This window comes from Myotis lucifugus, unplaced genomic scaffold, assembly GCF_000147115.1.
Source record: "Myotis lucifugus unplaced genomic scaffold, Myoluc2.0 scaffold_128, whole genome shotgun sequence".
NCBI classification, from domain to species: domain Eukaryota; kingdom Metazoa; phylum Chordata; class Mammalia; order Chiroptera; family Vespertilionidae; genus Myotis; species Myotis lucifugus.
In genome coordinates this window covers 2,954,417-2,976,608 of record NW_005871176.1, presented here as the reverse complement: position 1 = coordinate 2,976,608, position 22,192 = coordinate 2,954,417, and the positions used below count along the sequence as shown (strand labels likewise).

The window sequence follows — 22,192 nt, the reverse complement described above, 5'->3', positions numbered from 1 at the left end:
AGAATGGCTAAAATTTTTTAACCAGCAAGACCAAGTGTTGGGGATGATATGGAGCAACTGGAACTTTCATACATTGCTGGTGTGAATGCAATTTGGAAAACAGTTTAGAAGTTTCTTATAAAGCTTTAAAAACCTACTTTCCATTAAGATTCAGCAATTTCACTCTTATTAATCCAGGAGAAACACATGAATGTTCCTACTAGCTTCAATCATTTATAGCCAACATGGGAAACCACCCACATGTCCATCAATGTACCAATGAAAGGACAATCTGTGGTATATCCACAATGGAATACCACCAAACAATAACAAGGAACAAACCACTGATATACACAAAAACTTAGCTAAGTAAAAGAATTCACCCACAAAAGGCTATATGGTGCATGATATTATACTGTAGAGTTCAATTTACAGGTAATTATAGTGACTAAGCAAATAGATGGTTGCATAGGGCCAAGAGCAGGAGGGCTGGGGAGTAACTGCAAAGGGGCAAGAGAGAACTTTTAAGGATGGTAAAATGTTCTATTCTTGACTATGTATGTTTGGCAAAACCAAACTGCTCACTTAAAATAGTGAGTTTTGTATGTAAATTATCTTTCTTAATAAAGCTGTATAAAAACAAACAAATAAAAAGTTTCTTTTAAGAACCCTCTGCAAGACATGTGCAAAAAATAAACGATAAAGGAATTTTACCTGATCCCAATGTTTAAGGGAGAGTGTAGAAAGAGGTGTGGCATTAGCAAATTCAAGATTTGCAAAATGCCAATCAAGTATCTGTCTGTCTCTTGACGAGAGGTATACATCACTGCAAAATGAGAACAAAGGAGTACAAGGTTATTAAAGGACTTTACTATTATGCTCAGTAGGTGGATGGGGATGATCTCAGTAACTGTGTGACAATCTAAACCTGGGACTGTACGTTATGTGAAAAAATTCTAAGTCAAAAAGTAGGACCTGAGCTGTCTTATTAACCCCTTTATTCCTGGTACCTGGTACCAACCTCACTACATAAAGCAAATTACAATTAGGCCTCATTTGCCTGAAAAAAAAAAAGAAAAGAAAAAGTCTTCTTTATATGGTTGCATTATAAAAGCATATTCGTTGTAAGAATTTGTTTTCTATTTTAAAGCATGGACTTTTTGTAAGAATGGGTAGCACCCCTGACTGCAGAACAGAACAGATTCATGTGGAGACCAGGTGCAATATGGAGCACAGTATCAGCATGCAAGTATTCACTGTCAAAAGCCAATGGAAATAAAGTGTAATACTTTCCTACTCCCCAGAATTATGGGAATTTGAAGCAACACCACCTTCTATGCCACTCCAGGAAGACAATTTTCATTTACTACACTTTCATTCAAATACATATATCAGATTTTATGAAGGCTATCTTCAAAAACAATATATTTAAGTATCTAGGTCATTCTTACACATTAAAACATAAGACTAGGGGCCGTGGCCGGTGTGGCTCAGTGGATAGAGTATCCGCCTGTGAACTGAAGGGTCCCAGGTTCGATTCCAATCAAGGGCATGATTGGAATCGTGGGCTTGTGGGCTTGATCCCTGGTGCAGGGCTTGCAGGAGGCAGTCGATCAATCATTCTCTCTCATCATTGATGTTTCTCTCTCTCTCTCTCTCCCCCTCTTCCTTCCTCTCTGAAATCAATAAAGATATATTTAAAACACACACACACACAAAAAAAACAAAAACCGTAAGACTACGGGATTTAGGAACTAGAGAAGCATAGGTGACCATTGAACAACTCTGGGTTAAGGGCACTGATCCCCACCCCCAAGTATCTGGGAATAGCTTCTGATTTTCTCAAAACTTAACTACCAATAGCCTACTGTTGACAGGAAGCTTCACTGATAAGATAATCAATTAACACATATTTGTATGTTATATGTATTATATGCTGTGTCCTTATAATTAAGTAAGCCAGAGAAAGGAAAATACATGCATAAATTTTATGCAATCATGACATATCTAACTTTTTCTAGATTTCTAGGCTATGCAGTTGTCTGCACGTTTTTTCCAAATTGTTGTAAATCTCCAAAAAAATTTTCCAATGAATTATATACTGAAAAATGTCCACATATAAGTGGACCCGAGCAGTTCAAACCTGTGTTTAAGGGTAAACTATAGTCCACATGCACAGATAGCTTACATTTATTAAACAATTTACAATCCATTCACTTAACATAAATAAAACCATGGTGCTCTAAATCTAACAGAAAGAACAGTAAACCCTAGCCTTCTGAACGTCAGTGTTTTTTCCGTACCTTGGGGGATTGGCTTCCAATTCTTGAAGTTTTTCTTCTAGTTTTCCTTGTGTTTCAGCTAACTCATCATATTCCTGATAGAAGAGAACCAGTTGATCTAAATGTGTCAGAGACCAACCTAGTTATTTATACCACAAAATGTAAGGCCTGAACCACATCCCTGGTCCAGGTCATATCCACAAGTGTCTCAGCTTAAGGCTGGGTCAGGGCTCATTATTCTTGGAGACAAATTATAATGTGAGCCTGAAATTAAGATTGGAGATGGGAAGGTTCAGCAACCACCACTTCCTGTGCACTTACCACATCCCCTAATAAGCGAGTTAGTATTAATACCATGTAACAGATGAGGGGATTAAGAAGCCCAAGGTCTCCTGGCTAGAAGATACTAAGTTATGGATTTCAACCAGATAATGTGACTCCAAATGACTCTGGAGTCCATGTTCATTATCATTATTCTAAACCGTCAGGGATAAACTATACCAAAGGGCCAAAATGAGATGTAAGTAAACTAAAGGATGAGACTGTGAAAACAAAGTAGGAATTCTACAGAAAAAGTAGATCTTAAACCAAACTAACCCATTAAGTCCCCAATGCTCCTGCGTACCAAATCCTCTCTGCACTACAGGTACCTGTGATTGGCTAGTGGATCTTTCCCAAGTTCCTCAGATCTACACTATTCTTAAGGATTCCAAATAAAACCAACTGGGCATGAATGTCCGTATACCACACCTTGCACAGGGCAGTCAGATCCCTGTGTTTGCTCTTCACCAAGAACTCAGCCGTGATATCTCTGGGTGGCTTGACTTCAGATGCTTCTTTGTATTGCTGATGGAGCTCTTTAATTTTCTCTTTCAAATTTACCATCTAAGAGGGAAAAATAAAAATTTACCATTCCAGATAGTGATGTCATTCATCTCCAAATCACATGCGTTGGTTCCTCCCCCTAAACTGCTATTATACCAAAACAGGTCCTTGGAATTCTTAAATGCCTCTTCTATATCATGATATTTTATTAGAACAGGAAAAAACCCCTATAGGGCTCAACACAGAGATATCACCTCACTGTAAGGTGAGACTGCTTCTGTCTTCCAGAACACATGGCAGAACTAGGAGTGTCCCATTAATTTAAAAAAATACTATATACACACACATGTGCAAATTAATTTAATTTCCAGGAAAAGCAAAGGACTATAATGTAACTTAAACTTGTTGTTTTTGGAAACCAATGGCCATGATTTGTTTTTTAAATATATAAAAGGTCAAGTTATCACGCAAAGCAACTGCTGGAACTATTCCCAGGACTGGTCTGGTCCGGTTTCTGAGGGCACCTCAGAGGCCTCGGGGGATGGTTAAAGCTCGAGATGAGGAACCCCACAGCTGGCTGTTCTCTGGCCACTCATCTCACTCCATCGTACCACAGTCCTGAATAAGGAGTGCCAGAGACCTCTTCACTTGACAGGATGAAGAAGTGAGGCACCGTGAGAGTGAGGCAAGAGTCTAGTCACAAGATGCTCCCCGGTTTTGCATGACAACTCCCACAGGAGCTGTCCCACTTCACGTTTTCTCCCTAAGCCGGTATTATGTTTGCAGCTAGCAGGATGAGGAGAAACAAAGAGTTTCCTAGTCTGGAGGGTGGTGGCAAAGAGCCCTCAATAGATCTACTATTTGGCACAAGTGAAATAATTATGGCAAAGAATATGGTTGTCAACAGTGGGAATCTGACCTCGGGACAGCTGATTTCCCTCCCATCCTAGAATTCAGCAGGGGGCACTGGGTCAGCTTTACAACAGCCAAAGGGACCTGACAGCAATTTACCAGTAGAGCTGCACTTTAGAGTGACAGATAAAACAGTGCCTTTTGCTAGTCATTTTTTCTTAAGAGTAATCAGTGAGTCCCAGTGCTTTTAAAATTTCTAGAAGGCCTTTTCTTTCCTACTAATGCACCTTCAGCTATGAAAAAACACACACAAACAAACAGAATTTCACCTTATTAAGAAGCTCTTTCAATTCCTCCTGAGTTTTCACTATCTTCTTCCAATGTTCAATCTGCTCATCTTTAACATGCTTTTCTTGTAACCTAGGAGAGACAATTCGTATGCTCTGGTCACACAGCTTTGCAACATAAGACTGGTATCCATCAAAAACATTTAAGAGCATCAAGGCCCACTGATATTTCTAATACTCTGAAACAAGAAAGTTGGCTGGGGACAAGTTATTTTCTAGGCTATGTTAAATACAGTTTAGTGCCATAAAAGTGAATTTTAGAATTTAGAAGGGTTTTACGTATCATGTAATTATTGGTTTTACTTTTAGAGTTAACTATCTGACATGAAAATAAGCAACAATTAGCTCAAATAAGACTTGATGGAAAACTTAAAACAAAAATAGCAAATCTCTAAATGGAAATCACTAGACAATAGCAGTATTGAAGTACTTACTGAATAACAACTTCCAATGCCTGGCCAAGGGACACGGGCTTATTATTGAGGACATTGAAGTCTAGCTGATGACTAAGGTAAGATGTAGCTTCTAGCAACCGGTTAAACTCTTGTTCTACCATTTCATCTTTCTCTTTAGGAACCTGAAAATCCGAAGTATAGCAGAGTTGGTCCTTATAATACTAAACATAACCACCCATGAAAACACAAATGCTGTACAAATTAAAAGGTTTCTCTTTCTTTTCTATGAAGTGGTCAATTCTATTAAATGAGATATGAGATGTTTTTGGCACTGAGACTCTCCTATTCTCCCAATTTTGCCCCCAGAGCTGGGACTCTATCTCTATTAACAGCCCCAGGATTCACGCTGATGCGAACTGAAGTATGTGGAGCTAACATGCACTGAGATAAGCTGGGCTGACATGCAAACAATAGCTAGAAAAGTCCCAGAGAACAAAAACTGTGTCAACACACCTGAGGACCTTCCAGCAAAAGGGCAAGATGGACAAATAAGAAGCCCGAGGTACCTGCTTCCCCTCAAAGAAGAATTTAAGGTGGGAGTAGGAAAGAGAGAAGTGAAGTTCATTGCAATTAATAAGCTATTAATTTGCAGAGTGATAGTGTTTTAAGGCACCAATTAAGTTCCGAGCTGAATGTCCAAAGCTCAGATTATGAGTGACCAAGGTACCAGGTCTGGCTCGCTGTGGTGGAGGAAGGGAACAGACTGCAGAGCAGATCATCAAGCTGCAAGACCATGCTCCCAGGCCCTGCCAGCAGTCAGTGGAGACACATACCTCTGTGACTACTACTTAATTCAGCCCCAAAGTAGACTATCTGCAATTCTATTGCTGATTTCATGACAGCAGCGAGAGAAAAGGCACATCTAATGCAAGCATCTCTTGCCATAATAAGCGGGGCATCAACTGGGAAGTGGGATTTAAAATATGAATTTCACTTTACAGCCAACCTGAAACTGGTAACAAGAAAACAAATATTAAAGGTCTAAGGAACACGAAGGCAGAGGAGAAGTGATCTTTTACAACCAGAGATAACTGATTGTGGACAAGATCATCACAGTAAGACTCTACCTCTTGTTTGAAACTCCTTAGTTTTTGCCCTTCCCAATTAAACAGATGATTTTGACGTACAGGCCTCTGCCCCTTCACTGATAAGTCACCCAAATAACTCCCTATGAGCCAGGGGGTGGCAAAAAGAATGTGGCAAGAAATACAATCTGCACCAAAAAAAGAAAAAAGGGAAAAGGACTGCAACTGTCCTTGGAAACTGTAACTATGACAGACACCGTAAGTGATTCAATCAAAAGCATGTTTTAAGCATCAAGTTCCAAAAGACCGCACTGAAGAGATCAAGAAATCTCTATGAATTTGAGAGTCCTCATTAGCGCAAGAAATGTCAACCCCGAGAATCTTCTGGTTTATACTGAGAAATAAGGGGGAGAATCGGGCTTTGGATACTTGGTGCCATTATATAGCAGGGTGGTACCTAGGATTCAGACACATCTGACCTGCTATTCAACTCCAGGCCCAAAGAAAGGAGCTCTTGGTGACAGCCCTACTTGTTCTGATTACATGGTTATCAGAGCTAATGGAGGAGACCATTTTGTCAGGAATTTCATTTACTTTCTCATTAGTTACTTTTCCTCACTAATGTGATGGTCATACTAGTATACAGAGCAGCTCAAAGCAATGCTGAAATTTTGCTCAGTGTAATTCATGCAATGATGCTACAAAATATGGTTCTAGAAACTCTAAATTTGGTGCACCTTTAAAAAAGAAAACAATTACATTTTCAACTGATATCTACAGCTATGAAATCTTAGCAGATTATAGATGCAATGTGTAAGGCTGTTTTTCCCGGAGTAGAAAAGGGTGATATTTCTGTGTGGCTTCTATATTGTCTAGTAAGGGGATGCTGTAGCAGCAAGAGGGATCAGATCACATACGCCTCTGCAACAGGGCAGAATGTGCCGATACACAAGTGTGCAAATGGTGCAGATTAAAGCTCTTCCAGTGTCGACTGGATGGCTTGCTTCAGACAAGCTTTAATCTTTGCAGCGAGGCTGACAGTCACACAGGGAAGTTCATACTGAAAAATGCGCAGCACTCAGGCTCAGTAATTGGGGTCCAGGGTGTGTGGCAGAGAAATACTTAAAGGGACACTGTCAAGGTTAAAGGGACCAAATTTGACCTTTTGTTTCTTCCCTCTTTGCTAAGCAGCCCTCTTGATTCATTACACTTTCCCCTTTAGTCCACCCACACCCCCCACAAAAAAACCTGACTTTTTACATGCGCTTTCAATGACAAAAACTCAAATGGCACCAGCCCGACACACAGGCGCAAATCTACAACAACAAACCAGTGTGAATGTGTGATGGAGAGGACCTTTGGAAGGGAAAGATTTAAGTTTCAAGCTTTTAATGGGTTATTGTAAACAGTGAGGAAAATGATTTGAAAAATTATGAAAAAAAAATACCTTGACAGTGTCCTTTTAACCAGTGCAGCAGAGAGAGAAATAAACTGTAAATAACAGCCCAATAGCCACGTCAAGTTTCATCTTTACGACAGCAGTAAAATCAAGGCTTTAAACACACAGCATGACAAAAGCATTCTGTTAGCTCAGAAGCTGCAACCACCAGAGAAATAAGGGACAGACTGTACAGAGACCAAAATGGGAAAGTCAAGGCATTGAGATGGACAAAAGAAAGCCAGTGTGGAGAGGACGGTGGTGGTAAAGGGAGATGGCATCAGAAAGCAGTGAGGAATGAAGCAAATGTAATAAAAGAGAAAAAGAAACACAGAACAGTAACAAGAACAACAGACAAACAAAAACCAAACCAAAGGTCACGGCCACGTGTGACTGACGTCGGGACGACATGTCTGATCTCCGGTACACCGTCTGCCTCGAGGCTCCACTGAGGAGACTCCAAGGAACAGCCAGCAGTCAGGCCCCAGCCCGTTTCTGCCTGAACAGTTATGGGAGTGTTGCCAGTGAGACCAGGGATAGCTTTGAAACTGGAATGTTTTTCCATTAACTTTAAAATTCCACTTTGAAATTAAAGGAATATTTGAAAAATAGTAAATAAAATACTTGTCCATTAATCAATACTGACTGGGTGAAAATCAAAAAGTGTTGTTGATATATTTAAATTTTGAATCTATTTCTAAAATTAAGCTAGTTTAGATATGCACTACTTGACATAGCCAGACAATGAAAAGAACTTTTGCAAATGATGACCTTTAAGCACCCCCTAAATACCTGTTCCCCTTGATGAGAATTGTTGGACTATCTTAGTTTCACAAATTATTGTGGAGCACAAAATGCAATAATTTTGGTTTTACCTGACCATTCTATTCTAGGTTCTTAAATTGCACCTTGAGAAAGAACTCAGCAAATGATTGCAAAGAGTTAGGCTCTGTGTTAGTCAGCGGCTGGATTTCTATGTTACAACACAGCAAGAACATGTTAACCAAACTAAGAAGCAAGCAGTTTTTTCTGAAAGAACCTTTGATATAGTTTTCTAGTAAAGAATTAAACAAAAAAGATATCATTTGAAACAGATTTTGATAGGACTTGTCAAAGCCATTTATTTCCCTATGAAAAGCTCCAGATAAACAGTTTCTTCAAGACTAGGAACATTGGGTCAGTCTCATTGCTCTAAATAAGTACAATTCTGATTGTTTTGGTCCTGCAGATTATATGGAACATTCCTGAATATGGCCGAGGGAGGGACAGCCTATGCATCTAGCCCATGCAGAATAAATTTAGGGACAGCCAAGCAACTTTCTGGACAATGTCCCTGATCCTGCAAGAAGTTATCTCAAAAAAAGGACACTCTCCTTAGTTCAACCTCTGGTTGCATTCTACCATCACAAACTCTTCAGGTCTATAAAAACATGATCTCATTCCAGTCTGCAGAAGTTCTGAAGCAGCAGAGCAGATTGCATTGACTGCAGCTTGGTTCTGGGTACAGGAAGTTCTGAGATTTAGCCAGAGAAATCCTTAAAAAGAGTAACATATTGAAAAAAGTTGTAATGGCCAAATCTGGCCAACAGAGGCCATAGTCAATCTCCACCTCCATGCACTTCTAGAATTATAATAAGACAAAGATTTAGATTGGTTCTTTTGGTAAAACCTAGAAGAAGAAATTTACATCTGAACAGACTCTAATTCAGGTTCCCCAATAGCTAAGGAAAACAAGATATAGCTATTATTCTTAAAGGGAGAATAAGGACAAGTATTTCCTTAATCCAAAAGTTTAATGTAATTCTATAAATGAAGGCTGTTATCTTTAAACTCACAGGGATTTTTTTTAGATTGTGCAAATATTGGACTTCCCTAAAGCAGTGACTACTAGGCCATGTGGAGAAGGTACCCACAACGTGTCTAAGGGCTACCCTAGCAATTACAGCATGCAGTAGAGGCGCTCAGGAAAGTCCTATTCAATGAATAAATTAACATAGTTTGGAAAAGCAAAGTCAGTATTATAACTATATTTTAGGGGAAAATACCTATTTTGCAACTTCAGGAACATTAAAGGAAGGCAGGAGATTTTTACATTTATAAAAAGCAGGGATTGGCAGTCATGATTTTAAAGGATAGAAAAAGAATACCTTAAAGACACCAAAAATGTTTCCACAAAGAAAGATGAAAACTGAAAAGGCCAACAGGCCTGTGTCAAAAGTATAATCATCTAAGCACCACTCTATATGAACACAAGTGAAAACTGGCTACCTTATGGTAGGTACTGACCAGTTAATGGTTTTTGTAAAAGACCGACACTTGTTATCTTTCTAGTATTCTCTTTCTTCTTCTAACAGTTGAGCCATTCAAGAAAACCAGTGCATCTGTTTTTCCAAGTAGTTTCTGAGTCTTTGGATCTCAACTTGGCAACAACTCTAACTCTGTTCCATTGTGATGCAGAATGTTACATCACTGCAGGAATTTAAGATACCTTTTCATTACTCAAAAGAAGCCAAAACAAAACTAGAATCTAAAGCCCCCGAGTTACCGACTGGTGTACAGGAGATGCAGAAAACATTCAGTCATTTCCCGTCTCCCCCAACAATCCATGTTTGTGTGGTGGTTGTTTTTTTGTTAATCCTCACCCGAGGATATTTTTCCCCATGGATTTTTAGAGAGAGTGAAAGGGAGGGAGAGAGAAACATCTATGTGAGAGAGACACATTGATTAGTTGTCTTCCATACACACCCCAACGAAGGCCGGGGATCAAACCTGCAACCCAGATATATGCCAGGAATCGAACCCGAGACCGTTTGGTGCGTTATCACACTGGCCAGGGCAACAATCATGTTTTGAGTCCCTTCACTGTGACTCTCCAAATGTTCCTGAATTATTACCCTATTTCCCAACCTTGTCCACATCCACTTAAAGCTGATTAAAGCATACTAGTATAGCAGTTCAGAGTATAATTCCATCATCAGTCGATCTGAGGGCAGCTGCTAAAAGACACTTCTATTTACAGGGATACAGTATTTTGTGTTAGAACCCCTGTCTAGTACCCAGACTTAGGTAATGACCTCAGGCAAACACATTTTGAGCTTTAGATTCTTCCCCTGAAAAATGGGAGAACGAAGCAACTCACCTACTGACTCCTTAGATTTCTAAAGCCATGAAGCATAACTGTAATTATCAGCATAATTTAATGGAGCTATAAGCTCTTAGCACTTGTCCTATAAACTAAAAATCAGTCTTCTTGTCAACAGTTGTCCATTCACACTCAGAGCTAGACTACTGGGAACAGTAAGATACAGAAACATTAACATCCCTTCTTAGGTTTACCTAACTACCTTAAGGCTAAGTGGAACTCAACGTTGCAACTAACTTTTCCCCAAATTTGAGAATGCTTAATCAATCCCCCTTACTACTTGGCTACTGCACCAAACAAATATACCAACTTAGAAAAATCCTATAAAGATCAGAGTTGAATGACAACTATAAATTTCACTTGAAAAAATAGCATGCTGAAAACCACATACCTGCTTAACAGCTGTATACTACAGTGCTACTCAAAGGGCTGATCCTGGTGAGCCTACAACCCAGATATGTGACCTGGACCAGCCATCGAACCTGAGACCCTTTGGTGTGTGATCACGCCGGCCAGGGCAACAATCGTTTTGAGTCCCCTCACTAGGAGTTTATGCCAGAACCTAAATTAACACATTGCTTCCTTCAATGAGAAAGTCTTGCTACCAAAAAAAAGTCATCATCTGAACTAACAGCGTGGTTAATAATGTCGTTTATTTATATTCTGGAGTCAGCTATTTACCTCAACCCATAGTAGTAACCAACAGTTCGTTCATGGATGGGCAGCTGGTTATAGGCCACACTTGAGAGATACACTATTTAGAAAAAAATTTTTAAGATACATTAAAGCTCATATAATTCTCTGGATATCTCTACCAAAATAAAACTTTCCTTTTACTATTACACTACATGAAGCTAAGTGCTCTACATTCAGGAAAATCTAAGGAAAAAGGCAGTCTCAATAATCAGTGAGCATCTCTGGTTTTGATCCCATTACTTCTTGAGGCCTAATGTAATCCACTTTAGAGGCCTTGCTTCCTCAATTCAATTCTCTAAACCACTGCTTGTCTACCCAAAACACTGCTCTGTTCATGTTACTTCCCCTACTCTAAACCTTATGAAGTCCCAACCAACAAATCAGCCTAGTAAGCCACAGCCTCCCCCATAAACGTTGGCTTTACATAACATCAGTCCCTCACCAGCATAATCCTATTGTCTTTCAGAGACTTCTCTTAGACAAATTTAGTTCTGCCTTCAATGCCTTTCCCTCCACAACCATGTTAAAGTCCTAAGCCACCTTTACAAATGCTCTCCTTCCCTCTAATCTCTCCCCGCCCTTGCCCCTCCCACCTCAACAGACTCTCTCCTTGGCTCTTCAGTAGCAACTTATTCTTCTACCTAACTCTTGGCAAATCTGCCTGTTTTTCGTGTTATTGGAATGGGCATGAGTAATATGATTAAGGGGGGAAATCACTTTGATTTTAATGACAGCTATTACTGCCGATGCTCTCAAGTTCATATAAGACATCTGGAATCACTAGAAGTTAGGCCCCTTGAAGGCAAAGAAAACATCTTCAGTGCTTAAGACAGGGCCTAGATTTTGGCAAATGTTCAATAAATACTTGACTAACTGTGATATGCTTACTCCAGACAAAAGAGGGGGCTGGACAGATAAAACAAGATTGGAGTGGAAAAATAGAAGTCCGTTATCGCACTCTTTCTACTTCTGTATATGTTTGAAAATTTCCATAATAAAAAGTCGGGAAATAATTATTTGTGTTCAAGTCCCACTCCACTGTGGCATCTTACATAGCAGGGAATGTCTTATTCAACTCTATATCCCTTTATATATCTTTGCAGAATAGTAAAAGTTTATTAAATTGTTGCATTAACTTCTCCTTCATCCTTTTAATCTAATTCTATTTTGCTAATTCTGCCAGCATGGTGGAGATGGGAACTAAGGCATTTCCTGAAAGTCTGTCCTTCTCTGATATGAATGGCATAAAGCTTAAAGGTTTAGAGAAATGGCTTAGAATGTCCCATGGGATCTAAAGTTGGGATCTTACCACTTTTAATAACAAAAGCTAAACTGCTATATATATAGCAAAACTTCCCTTCCTCAGAATTGTAGACACCATTGCTCCTGATAGGGGAGCTGGTAAACTTCTGCTGAATATAAACTTTTGAATTTCACTCACTCCTAAAATTTAGGATTGACTTACATAGTCTAAGCCAAAATGTCAAACTCACGGCCACAACGAATATTTTTGCAGCCCAGCCAATATAACAGTATGTAAGAAACGTTATAATAAAAATTTCGTAACTTAATTTTTACAATATCCTGTTATACATAATTATTAATAATGAACTAGAACGTTCGCTAATGACTGATTACTATAATTGTGTTGCATTCATTTCCCTTATGTGCCTTTTGCGCAGGCGCACCATTTCTCTCCACTAATACTAGCAGCGAATATTTTAGCAACCGATAGCCACATCATTAATCTTGGACTGATTGGTTTGGTGTGCGCAACAGAAAATATTTCACTTTCGGAGAACAAGAAAAATAGGTTTATTTGTGTTATGCTTATTAATTTGTGCAGTTATTCAGTGTCTGGTAAGTTAATGTTCAAGAAAAAATATTAATTTTTATTAAAATGTTCTATTATTTTATGTTAATGATTACTCATTTATTTCAGCCCTTTGTATTCAGCATGTCTCTATCGAAATAAACCTACGTTTCTATGAAAATTGAAGCTTTTGTTTTTTGCGGCCCACATAAACTTAAACCTTGTTTAGCTTGCCCATGTTAGCCTTTGAGTTTAACATGCTTGGTCTAAGCCTATCATATAGTTGTTACTGTCACTCTCCCATACTGAACACCACTTCCATTCTACTGCCATACTAAGTATAGGAAGTTCCTATGCATCTGGGTCAACAATTACCTACATAAGCATTGGCTAAGTACCACAATTTGGCTATTAGCCTGTTAAAAACTTAAGTGTACAAACACAAAACTGAAGTCATAAAGAGCACATGGAGCTAAAGCAAATGATGGGATGCACAATACAAAGAAAGGAAGAATCAGGAGTCAATTACATAGGTCTCTTGGAGTAGGTGGCCACAACTAAATAAAAAGACTAACTAGCTAGCCTTCATTAAATGTCTAAAGATAAATGCTCAAACTGGCATATATAAATGCATATATGCAATAATAATCCCTTCCTAATAAAGCTTAGAATTAAGCAACAATCAGAAAACGTTATACAATTTCTGCCCTCAGTTGATATGTATATGTGTATATATTCACCCAGACATTATCCCTGAAAATGTTTTCAAGTGAGCCAAAGAAATTTTGAAAAGTTCTGTTTGTCTTCCACTTACAGCTTGTCCATTGGCTTCATAAAGTGGGCATTTTTGCTTGATCTTGGCCAGTTCCATATTTACTTGTTTGCTGACCACAGCCATGGGATTCCCTCCTAGGAAAAACTCAAATGATTAAATTCAACATACCTATGAAAAGAAAACAAAAACCTCAAAGCAAAAATATTTTTACTAAATTTAAAATACCTAAACTTGTGTATTTTATTTACATATATATATATCCACAAGTAAAACAAATGTGTAAGATAGCATAAAGAAGCAAGCAAAAAAATTACCTATAGTCCCAGTTAGTTAACACTAGAATCTTCTAGATTTTATGTGCATAAAATTAGACATACACACACAAAAGGATCATACATAACACATGTATTGTTTTGTTTTGTAATCTTTTTACAACTTAGCATATACTGTGGACATCCTTTCATGTTAATATGGAGTTACATAATTTTTAGTGGCTGTATAGTCCTCATGTGTAACAATTTCATCTTCTAATCTGAGGTTTCTAATGTTCTGCTGTGCCACATTAAAAATGCTCCAAACATAAGATAGTCCACTTGTTTATTGTCTGAGGATAATTTCCCAGAGCTGGATCTGCTAGGTCCAAATGTCTGTACAGTTTAAATTTTGCACACACTCATGTATTCTTTCAGGAAGCCTATGTGTCAGTTTACCTCTCACTAATACTAAGAATAGTATCCTAAAGTCAATATATTTTAAAATTGCATCTATAGCTTTAAAATATAAGCTTACCAGTAACCAACCTTATGGGCCTCAGAAGTGTATTATAGCACAAAACTACTTACCAAGCCCCGTTACTACCATGGCTCCAAGATCAGCTACATAGTTTCCTTTGCGAAATGTGGCAACTCGTCCACCTACACGATCCTGTTTTTCAGAAATTAAATGGCTAAAATCACCAATTCTATTTTAACCATAAGAACCAGGCCTGGTATGCCCCAGTCCTCTGTCTTCTTATAATTTAAAATGAAAGGTGTAGTTTAGAGTTTACATGGAATGCAATAAACAGTACAGTGGCACAAAAAGCAAATGGAGTTTAAATGGGAGAGGTAGGTAACGAATGACATACAGAAAGGTATGGAATTACGATGTGAAATAGGAAAAACAATTTGGTAGTCAGAAGACATATTTAGTCATAGGTACTGCTGTCTCTCTATCCAGCTGTCTCTAATACCACTAATGAATAGGCTAAGCAAGGGTCACACGCATAGAAAATATGTATTAAGAAATTCCAACTAAACACCATCTTTCTACCACTGATTTCCTACTATTGCCCTCCAGTGCCCAAAGTCAGCTTTGAATGATGTGATAGATGATTTCTTTGATAAATGGTTCTCCAGAACAGGTCCATGCCCGGGTAGTGTCTAATGAGCGTGAACTATTAACAATACCTCTCATTCCTAAATAGGCACAGGCTTATCTCTGCTGACTAGGGCCTTTCAAGTATGGGACAACCTTACTGAGCTGCAGGGATATTTCAATTATGGATAAATACAGACATGCAAACTCCAAGCAAACAAGCAAACAAAACAAAAACCTATAAACTGGATTAAAACTCCACTTGGGTAGGAATCATAATGATTCTATCATTCCTTACTGTATTTTTAGTGCACAGGACACTATTCTTAGTTAATGAATAAAATATTTTTAGTAAGACTATATCAGAAATTATTTACTTTTGATTTCCCCATATTTGAAAAGACTATTTTTTAAAAATTATCAATTTAGCCCAGCCCAGTGTGGCTCAGTGGTTGAGCGTCAACCCATGAACCAGGTCACTGTTTGATTCCCGATCAGGGCACATGGCCAGGTTGCAGGCTCCATCCCCAGAAGAGGGTGTGCAGGAGGCAGCCAATCAATTCTCTCTCATCATTGATGTTTCTCTCTCTCTCTCTCCCTCTCTCTTCCTTTCTCTGAAATAAAAACATATTTTAAAAAATAAGTAAATAAATTAGCAATTTATAAATTGCAATTTGGACTGTATTACAGATTTTATAAAATTTTAGGTTGTTTAGGTTACCCTGAGAAGTGTTTATTTATTTATTTTTAATTAATTTATTTTAAATTAATTTTAGAGAAAGGAAGGGAGAGGGAGAAAGAGAGAAACATCGATTGGCTGCCTCCCACACTTGCCCTGAGAGGGGATCAAACCTGCAACACAGGTATGTGCCCTAAAGGAGAATGGAAACCCAGAACCTGTTGGTGTACAGGACAATGCTCCAACCAAGACCCACGGGGCCAGGATGAGCAGTATTTTTTAAATAGTGGGAGTCCAGGAAAGCCTTGAAGCCACTGGAAGATAATTAAACCTCAAAACTTAATAATGAAGATAATTTAAATAGTAGTGTTCTAACATGACATCCTTTTTTCCACTCTGTGCCATCATCCCTTTCCTCCTTTACTAGTAGTTTCCCTCTCCCTCTAGGGCTAATGAGAAGGGAACCAGTAGCTTGGCTTCAGTAGGCCCTAAAAGATGGTTGCTACCTGAGAACCAATTCCTTTTCCTTGACTACCCAACAAGAATACAGTTCACTGTGTTCCACTACTAAGAACACTGCCTCCTGCAAAGGATACGTCCGTGAAGCCCCATGACCTGCAAATATCCATCAAAAGGATATGCAGACCATTTACACACTCTAAATCCTCACTAAGCTTTTCAAAGCTTTACTGTCAAAGTGCTTCCATATAAATAACACTATCCAAGATACTTTTAAGAGCGTTAATACAAATCAATTTGGTTTAGTTCAAGTTATGATTTCTTATTTTGCAACAGATAACTTCCTTTAGGTCAGGCTTCTAAACCCCAAATAAAATTCTTACCCTAGCTTCCAGAAGTGTGACATCCATTCCAAAACTTTGTAATTGACGAGCTGCTGCCAAGCCTGAGACTCCAGAGCCTATAATAATTACCTTTCCTGTCTTTTTAGCTAAAAGCAAAAAATGAACAAAAATTAGAATATTTTGTTGTAGGTTTGTAATTACGGTATTTTATCATGAAAACTTCTTTAACATGTCATAATGTCTTATCAAGTAAACAATTCAGCTATTTTCAAAATATAGAAAGTATCTATATATATAAAAGGCTAAGTGACCGTCTGTATGTTAGTCATATGACGTGTACTGGCAATTTAAAAATAAACGTTGACTTGCGCATGCACGATACATACACCAGTAATGCTCTCGCTGGCGCCAATCTAGACAGAGTAGGAATATTCCTACTTGAACCCGTTTTCGGACATGGTCAGTTATATGTTGCTTTCTCTCAAGTTCGAAGAGTTTTTACTCTTAATGTGGGATATATTAGATTAAGTTTATCAATTTATCAGTCATTGTTTTTATATCATGTTTTTGTTGTTTTTTATGTGTTTTTATGTCTTTGTTGTTATATCATGTTATTATTTATCAATTTATATATTATTTTCATATACATTTTACTAATTTTCTTTCATCTCTGACACTTCTATTATAGAGAAAGGGTGAATAGCATTATTAAAATATTTCTTCTAATTAATTTCCTTTCAATGTGTATGAATCTGTGCACCGGGCCACTAGTCTGAATATAAATTAGCAAATATATAGAACTCATAAACTTTAATTCAATGTTGAAAATTTATAAGTGAAATCCTTTATGTTGGGATTTACTTTCTCATTTTTTCAGCTATGTGTTTCAGTATGTGTGACCCGTGTTAATTTACTGTAAATAACCTGCTTCATTACCTCACAATTACACTATGACAATTTGATCAGCCACCCTCTTTATCCTTAAAGCTATTTTCTTTAAGCTTGACTTCTACAGTCTTCAGTATCCCTTTTGGAAGAATGATTAAAGCATCAAAAATAAATGTATTTTTAAAACAACTAATTATTTAATTAACTAATTCTCAAAATATCCCTATCTCCTGGATCTCTGGCAGATATTATCTGGAGACCGTGAAAGGGGTAAATAGTATGTAAAAAGAAGAAATGCAAACTTCAGCAGTATAAAAAACTAGTCAATGAGAGAAAACCTCCAACCTCCTGTTTTCATAACTCACTTCTCTCATCTTTAATAAATTTTATATTTTAATTGATTCTTCTTAAATTGGAAGTTTAATACCTTTACTAATTACCTATCAAACCAGAAATTATAGAAAATGCATTTATGAGAAGATTTTAATTTTGACCTTTAAGATGAACTCTGGAATATTTTAACTCCAAATATAGACTTAGAAATCAAAAAATGCTAAAAGCCTCCTGGAAATAAAACCAAGTCCTAGAACAATAACAAAATCAGGAATGCAGTGGCCAGGTCCTTACTTGGGAGGGGCTTTATCCTCTTATAGATGCCGAAGTTGATAAGACCGTGACGCTCTAAATAGCTGTGAACTCGGTGGACAAGCACAGTATCACCTATAGAATAAATGAAGTCAAAAACATGTTTATATTTTTAGCAGTTTAAACAGGATACTTTTTAACTCTATTTCTCCATCATGAAAGCATTCTATACATCTTTTCCACAACCTTCAGGTCCTGTGACTCCTTTAGAAAAGTGATTCTTAGAACTAAGTTTATGAGGTAGTACAAAATGCGTAACACATAATTAGGAATTTTTAAGAACGAGATTCCATTACAATGAAATAAAAGTCAAAATAAACCCTCCTTAATGTAATATTATGCTCATTTACTTTGGCAAAAACTTTACAAGATTTTGTTAGTGCCAACTAGGAAATGAGAAAGCTAGATAGCCAGTCAACTGAACGCCAACAAAGTACTCCATGGAGTAAAGCTGGAACACAGGTCTAGGAAAATCATTAGCAATCTCTTAAACAAGCATACAAAACAGCTTTTCTACAAGGCTCATTTTTGCACAGTACAAGGTGAAATAAGATGAAAATACAAATTAAAAAGATTAAGGAGCCATGAGGTTCCTGGAAGGAAATGTCAATTTTCATAATCCAGTCCAAAACCAGTTCTACCGAACACATTACTTACTGTTGTAAGGTGCTTCTAATTGTTGTAGAGTAGCCTCAAAAGTCAGCTGAATCTTTGGATTATCCAACCACAACTGCAACTGTATTTAAATGATAGAAATTGTATTACACACAATTTGATGTATATCATATTTCCACTTTAAAATATTATTTTAACTTTAAGGCCCAAATACAGGCTTTCCTTTCACTGAAACAATGGGGGTTATATTCCTGACAAAGAAACTAATGAAACACAAAAACATGTCAAATGAGCAAATAATTGAAGAAGCTCAGAGATATTTAACCTCAAAAAGAAAAAAAATACCTAGTAACTTGCCAAGATCATACAGCTGGTAGGAAGCAACTAGGATTTAAACCTGGATTACATGACACCAGAGATATTGAGTAGGTACAACCAACAAAATGAAATGATCAATTAGATATACAGAGGTGGGAGAAAAGAGATGCCAAGGAAAACTCCTCCATTTGTGGCTTGTACAACTAAATGAGTCAGTATGCCATTCACTGAATAAGGATCACTGAAAGATGAGATAATGAGTTTAGTTTCAAGACAATCAAGAGTAGATATAAGACTAGTATCTCCATATATAGCTGGAGCTTATAGGAGAGATAAGATCTAGAGCAATTTGCATATGGGTGATAACTGAACCCAAAAGTGCAGAAGAGGGGTCCTGACAGGAGAGGACCTTAGGAGCCTTAAGGAACTCCAACCAGTTCACATAATGGCCTGTTGTTCAAGGATAAGCCTACAAAGCAGTCAGAGAAGACAGCAGCCAGGGAAACAGGAGAAAACCATCTATATCTATACTAATAAAAGAGAAACATGCAAATTTGTGTCACTCTGCTACACCCACCAGCCAATCGAAGCAACTATGCAAATTAACCCAACAAAGATGGCGGTTAATTTGCATACGCAGGCACAGAGGAGCAAAGACTGAAGGCTCCGGCTGGAGTGAAGAGTGAAGAGTGAAGAGTGAAGAGGCTTGGCTTCTCCGCTGCGGCCGGACCAAAGCCTGGGTCCCAGATGCCGGAGGAAAACCGGTGCCAGCAGCCAGGGGAAGGAAGGCCTATTGCGCAAATCTTCGTGCAACAGGCTTCTAGTCCTATATAATAAAAGGGTAATATGCAAATTGACCCTAACAGCAGAACCACTGTGAATGACTGGTCACTATGACACACACTGACCACCAGGGGGCAGACGCTCAATGCAGGAGCTGCCCTCTGGTGGTCAGTTGCTCCCACAGGGGGAGCTCTGCTCAGCCACAAGCCAGGCTTACGGCTGCTAGTACAGCGGTGGTGGTGGGAGCCTCTCCCGCCTCTTCAGCAGCGCTAAGGATGTCCAACTGCAGCTTGGGTCTGCTCCCCGCTGGCAAGTGGACATCCCCGGAGGGCTGCCAGAGGGATGTCTGACTGCCAGCTTAGGCCAGATCCCCCCAGGGAGCGGGTCTAAGCCAGCAGGTGGACATCCGCCGAGGGGGCCCAGACTGCGAGAGGGCACAGGCCGGGCTGAGGACCACCCCCCCCCCGGCCGAGTGCACAATTTTTTGTGCACCAGGCCTCTAGTATATACATAAAGAGGGAATATGCAAATTAGGCCAGGACACCTTAACGGGTCACGACCACAGGAAGAGGTTGTGCGCGCAGGTGAGGCCTGGAGCGGAGACGGAGACAGAGACAGGGGGCTGGCGAGCCACTGCGCCCTGGCTCAGGCTGGCCCCTGATAGCCAGAGTGGACAGGGACAGGGGGGCCAGCCCGCAGCCTCCACGGCCAAGCACAGACCCACCTCCCACGGAAGCGGCGTGGGTCCCTCCCGCCTCCCGTGTAAGCAGCTCGGCTCCCTCCCAGCTCCCGTGGGCGCCAGTGGCTCACTTCCGCCTCCCATGGAAGCCGCATGGCTCCTGTGAAGCAGCGTGGCTCCTGGCGGCACGCTGCGGTTCCTGCTGGCTCCCACAGAAGTGGCGGGTGGCCTATTGTGCGCGCTACCTCGCGATGGGCTACTAGTCTATGATAATACTAGTAAAAGCGTAATATGCTAATTAGACCAGACGTCCTTCTGGACAAAGCCAGGGCTGCCCGGGTCCCGGGTGCCTGTGGGCGGCCGGAGGGAAGCCTGGGTCCCGGGTGCCAGAGGGAAGCCAGTGCCAGCAGCCAGGGGAAGGCCTACTCTTGCACAAATTTCGTGCACTGGGCCTCTAGTAACACTATGTTAAGCTAAGGGAGTAACGTGTTTAAGAAAAAAAGAGTGGTCAGTTATTATTTCAAATGCTGCTGAAAAAGCAGTAAGATGAGAAATTAAAAATACTGTGGTACAATCAAAGGGCTGTACCATGAATTCTCTTCAAATTGAATATACATCTTCAAAATGTAAGACCAACTGCATACCACTATATTTAAGTCTTAGCTAAAACTTAATAAAGACTGCTCCAAAGACAAGTTTCAATGAACAAGAAGTTTGGTCATTTGTAAATAAATCCAATTAAGAAATATAACCAAAGTCATAGCATCTCCACTTTCCTCTGGCCTGTCAAGGGAAAATGGAATTCCTCAAGTACACTCTGGGCCCAAGCTCCTTGCCCCCCAAAATAAGCCTCTTCCTCCTTCAACCCTATAAAATAAAGCTTAGGTTGCCTAGCCAGTGTGGCTCAGTGGTTGAGTGTCGACCTATGAACCAGGAGGTCATGATTCAATTCCCCATCAGGGCACATGGCCAGGTTGCTCAATCCCCAGGGGTGTGTGTGCAGGAGGCAGCCCACTGATGATTCTCTCTCACCCTATATAATAAAGCCTAATATGCTAAGTGTCCGGTCGTCCGTTCAACCAATCAAAGCTTAATATGCTAATGATACACCAAGGCCGCTCAACCGCTTTCTGTGATGTGCACTGACCACCAGGGGGCAGACGCTCAGACCAGTAGGTTAGCTTGCTGCTGGGGTCCGGCTGATTGGGACTGAGCGAGACAGGCCGGACATGCCCTGGAGATCTCCCGTGGTCCCTCCCTGGCTGGCCAACCTCCCGCGTACCTCCCCAGCCCTGATCATGCACCAGTGGGGTCCCTCGGCCTGGCCTGCATCCTCTAGCAATCCGGGGCCCCTTGGGGGATGTCTGAGAGCTGGTTTCGGCCCGATCCCACAGGCCAGGCCGAGGGACCCCACTGGCGCACAAATTCGCACACCAGGCCTCTAGTCATTAATTCATTAATATTTCTATCTCTCTCTCCTTTCCTGTCTAAAATCAGTTTTGTTTTTTTTTAAAATCTATCTATCTATGTGTGTGTGTGTGTGTGTGTATACAAAGACAATTTTGTCTAAAAAGATCCATTTAGATCAAATGTTATGCTACACATAGACGTGGATTCAATTATAAGACAAATTAACCTCAGAAATACACATTAAAATTTTTCCACTCATTAATATATATATTTATTTCAAAGAGAAAGGGAAAGGGAGAGAGAGAGAGAGAGAGAGAGAGAGAGAGAGAGAGAGAGAGAGAGAAACATCAATGATCAGAGAGAATCATTGATTGGCTGCTTCCTGCA

At 39.5% G+C, this 22,192-nt stretch overlaps 1 protein-coding gene across 7 annotated transcripts in view; it reads right to left on the bottom strand.

The window, feature by feature from the left end:
* The window catches only part of KDM1A (lysine demethylase 1A), a 48,129-nt gene that overhangs the window by 9,469 nt on the left and 16,468 nt on the right, over positions 1 to 22,192 (bottom strand). For all 7 annotated transcript variants that reach the window (XR_002830563.1, XM_023758365.1, XM_023758368.1 and 4 more), the window contains 10 exons: positions 18,658 to 18,736; positions 17,983 to 18,075; positions 16,507 to 16,613; positions 14,472 to 14,553; positions 13,669 to 13,763; positions 4,720 to 4,862; positions 4,268 to 4,358; positions 3,012 to 3,146; positions 2,283 to 2,356; positions 694 to 805 (listed from right to left, as the gene is read on the bottom strand). Coding sequence is in view for 6 of the 7 variants with exons in the window: in XM_023758365.1 (XP_023614133.1) it covers positions 694 to 805; positions 2,283 to 2,356; positions 3,012 to 3,146; positions 4,268 to 4,358; positions 4,720 to 4,862; positions 13,669 to 13,763; positions 14,472 to 14,553; positions 16,507 to 16,613; positions 17,983 to 18,075; positions 18,658 to 18,736 (1,011 nt within the window). In the remaining variant the exon portion in view is untranslated. The remainder of the gene's footprint in view (positions 1 to 693; positions 806 to 2,282; positions 2,357 to 3,011; positions 3,147 to 4,267; positions 4,359 to 4,719; positions 4,863 to 13,668; positions 13,764 to 14,471; positions 14,554 to 16,506; positions 16,614 to 17,982; positions 18,076 to 18,657; positions 18,737 to 22,192) is intronic.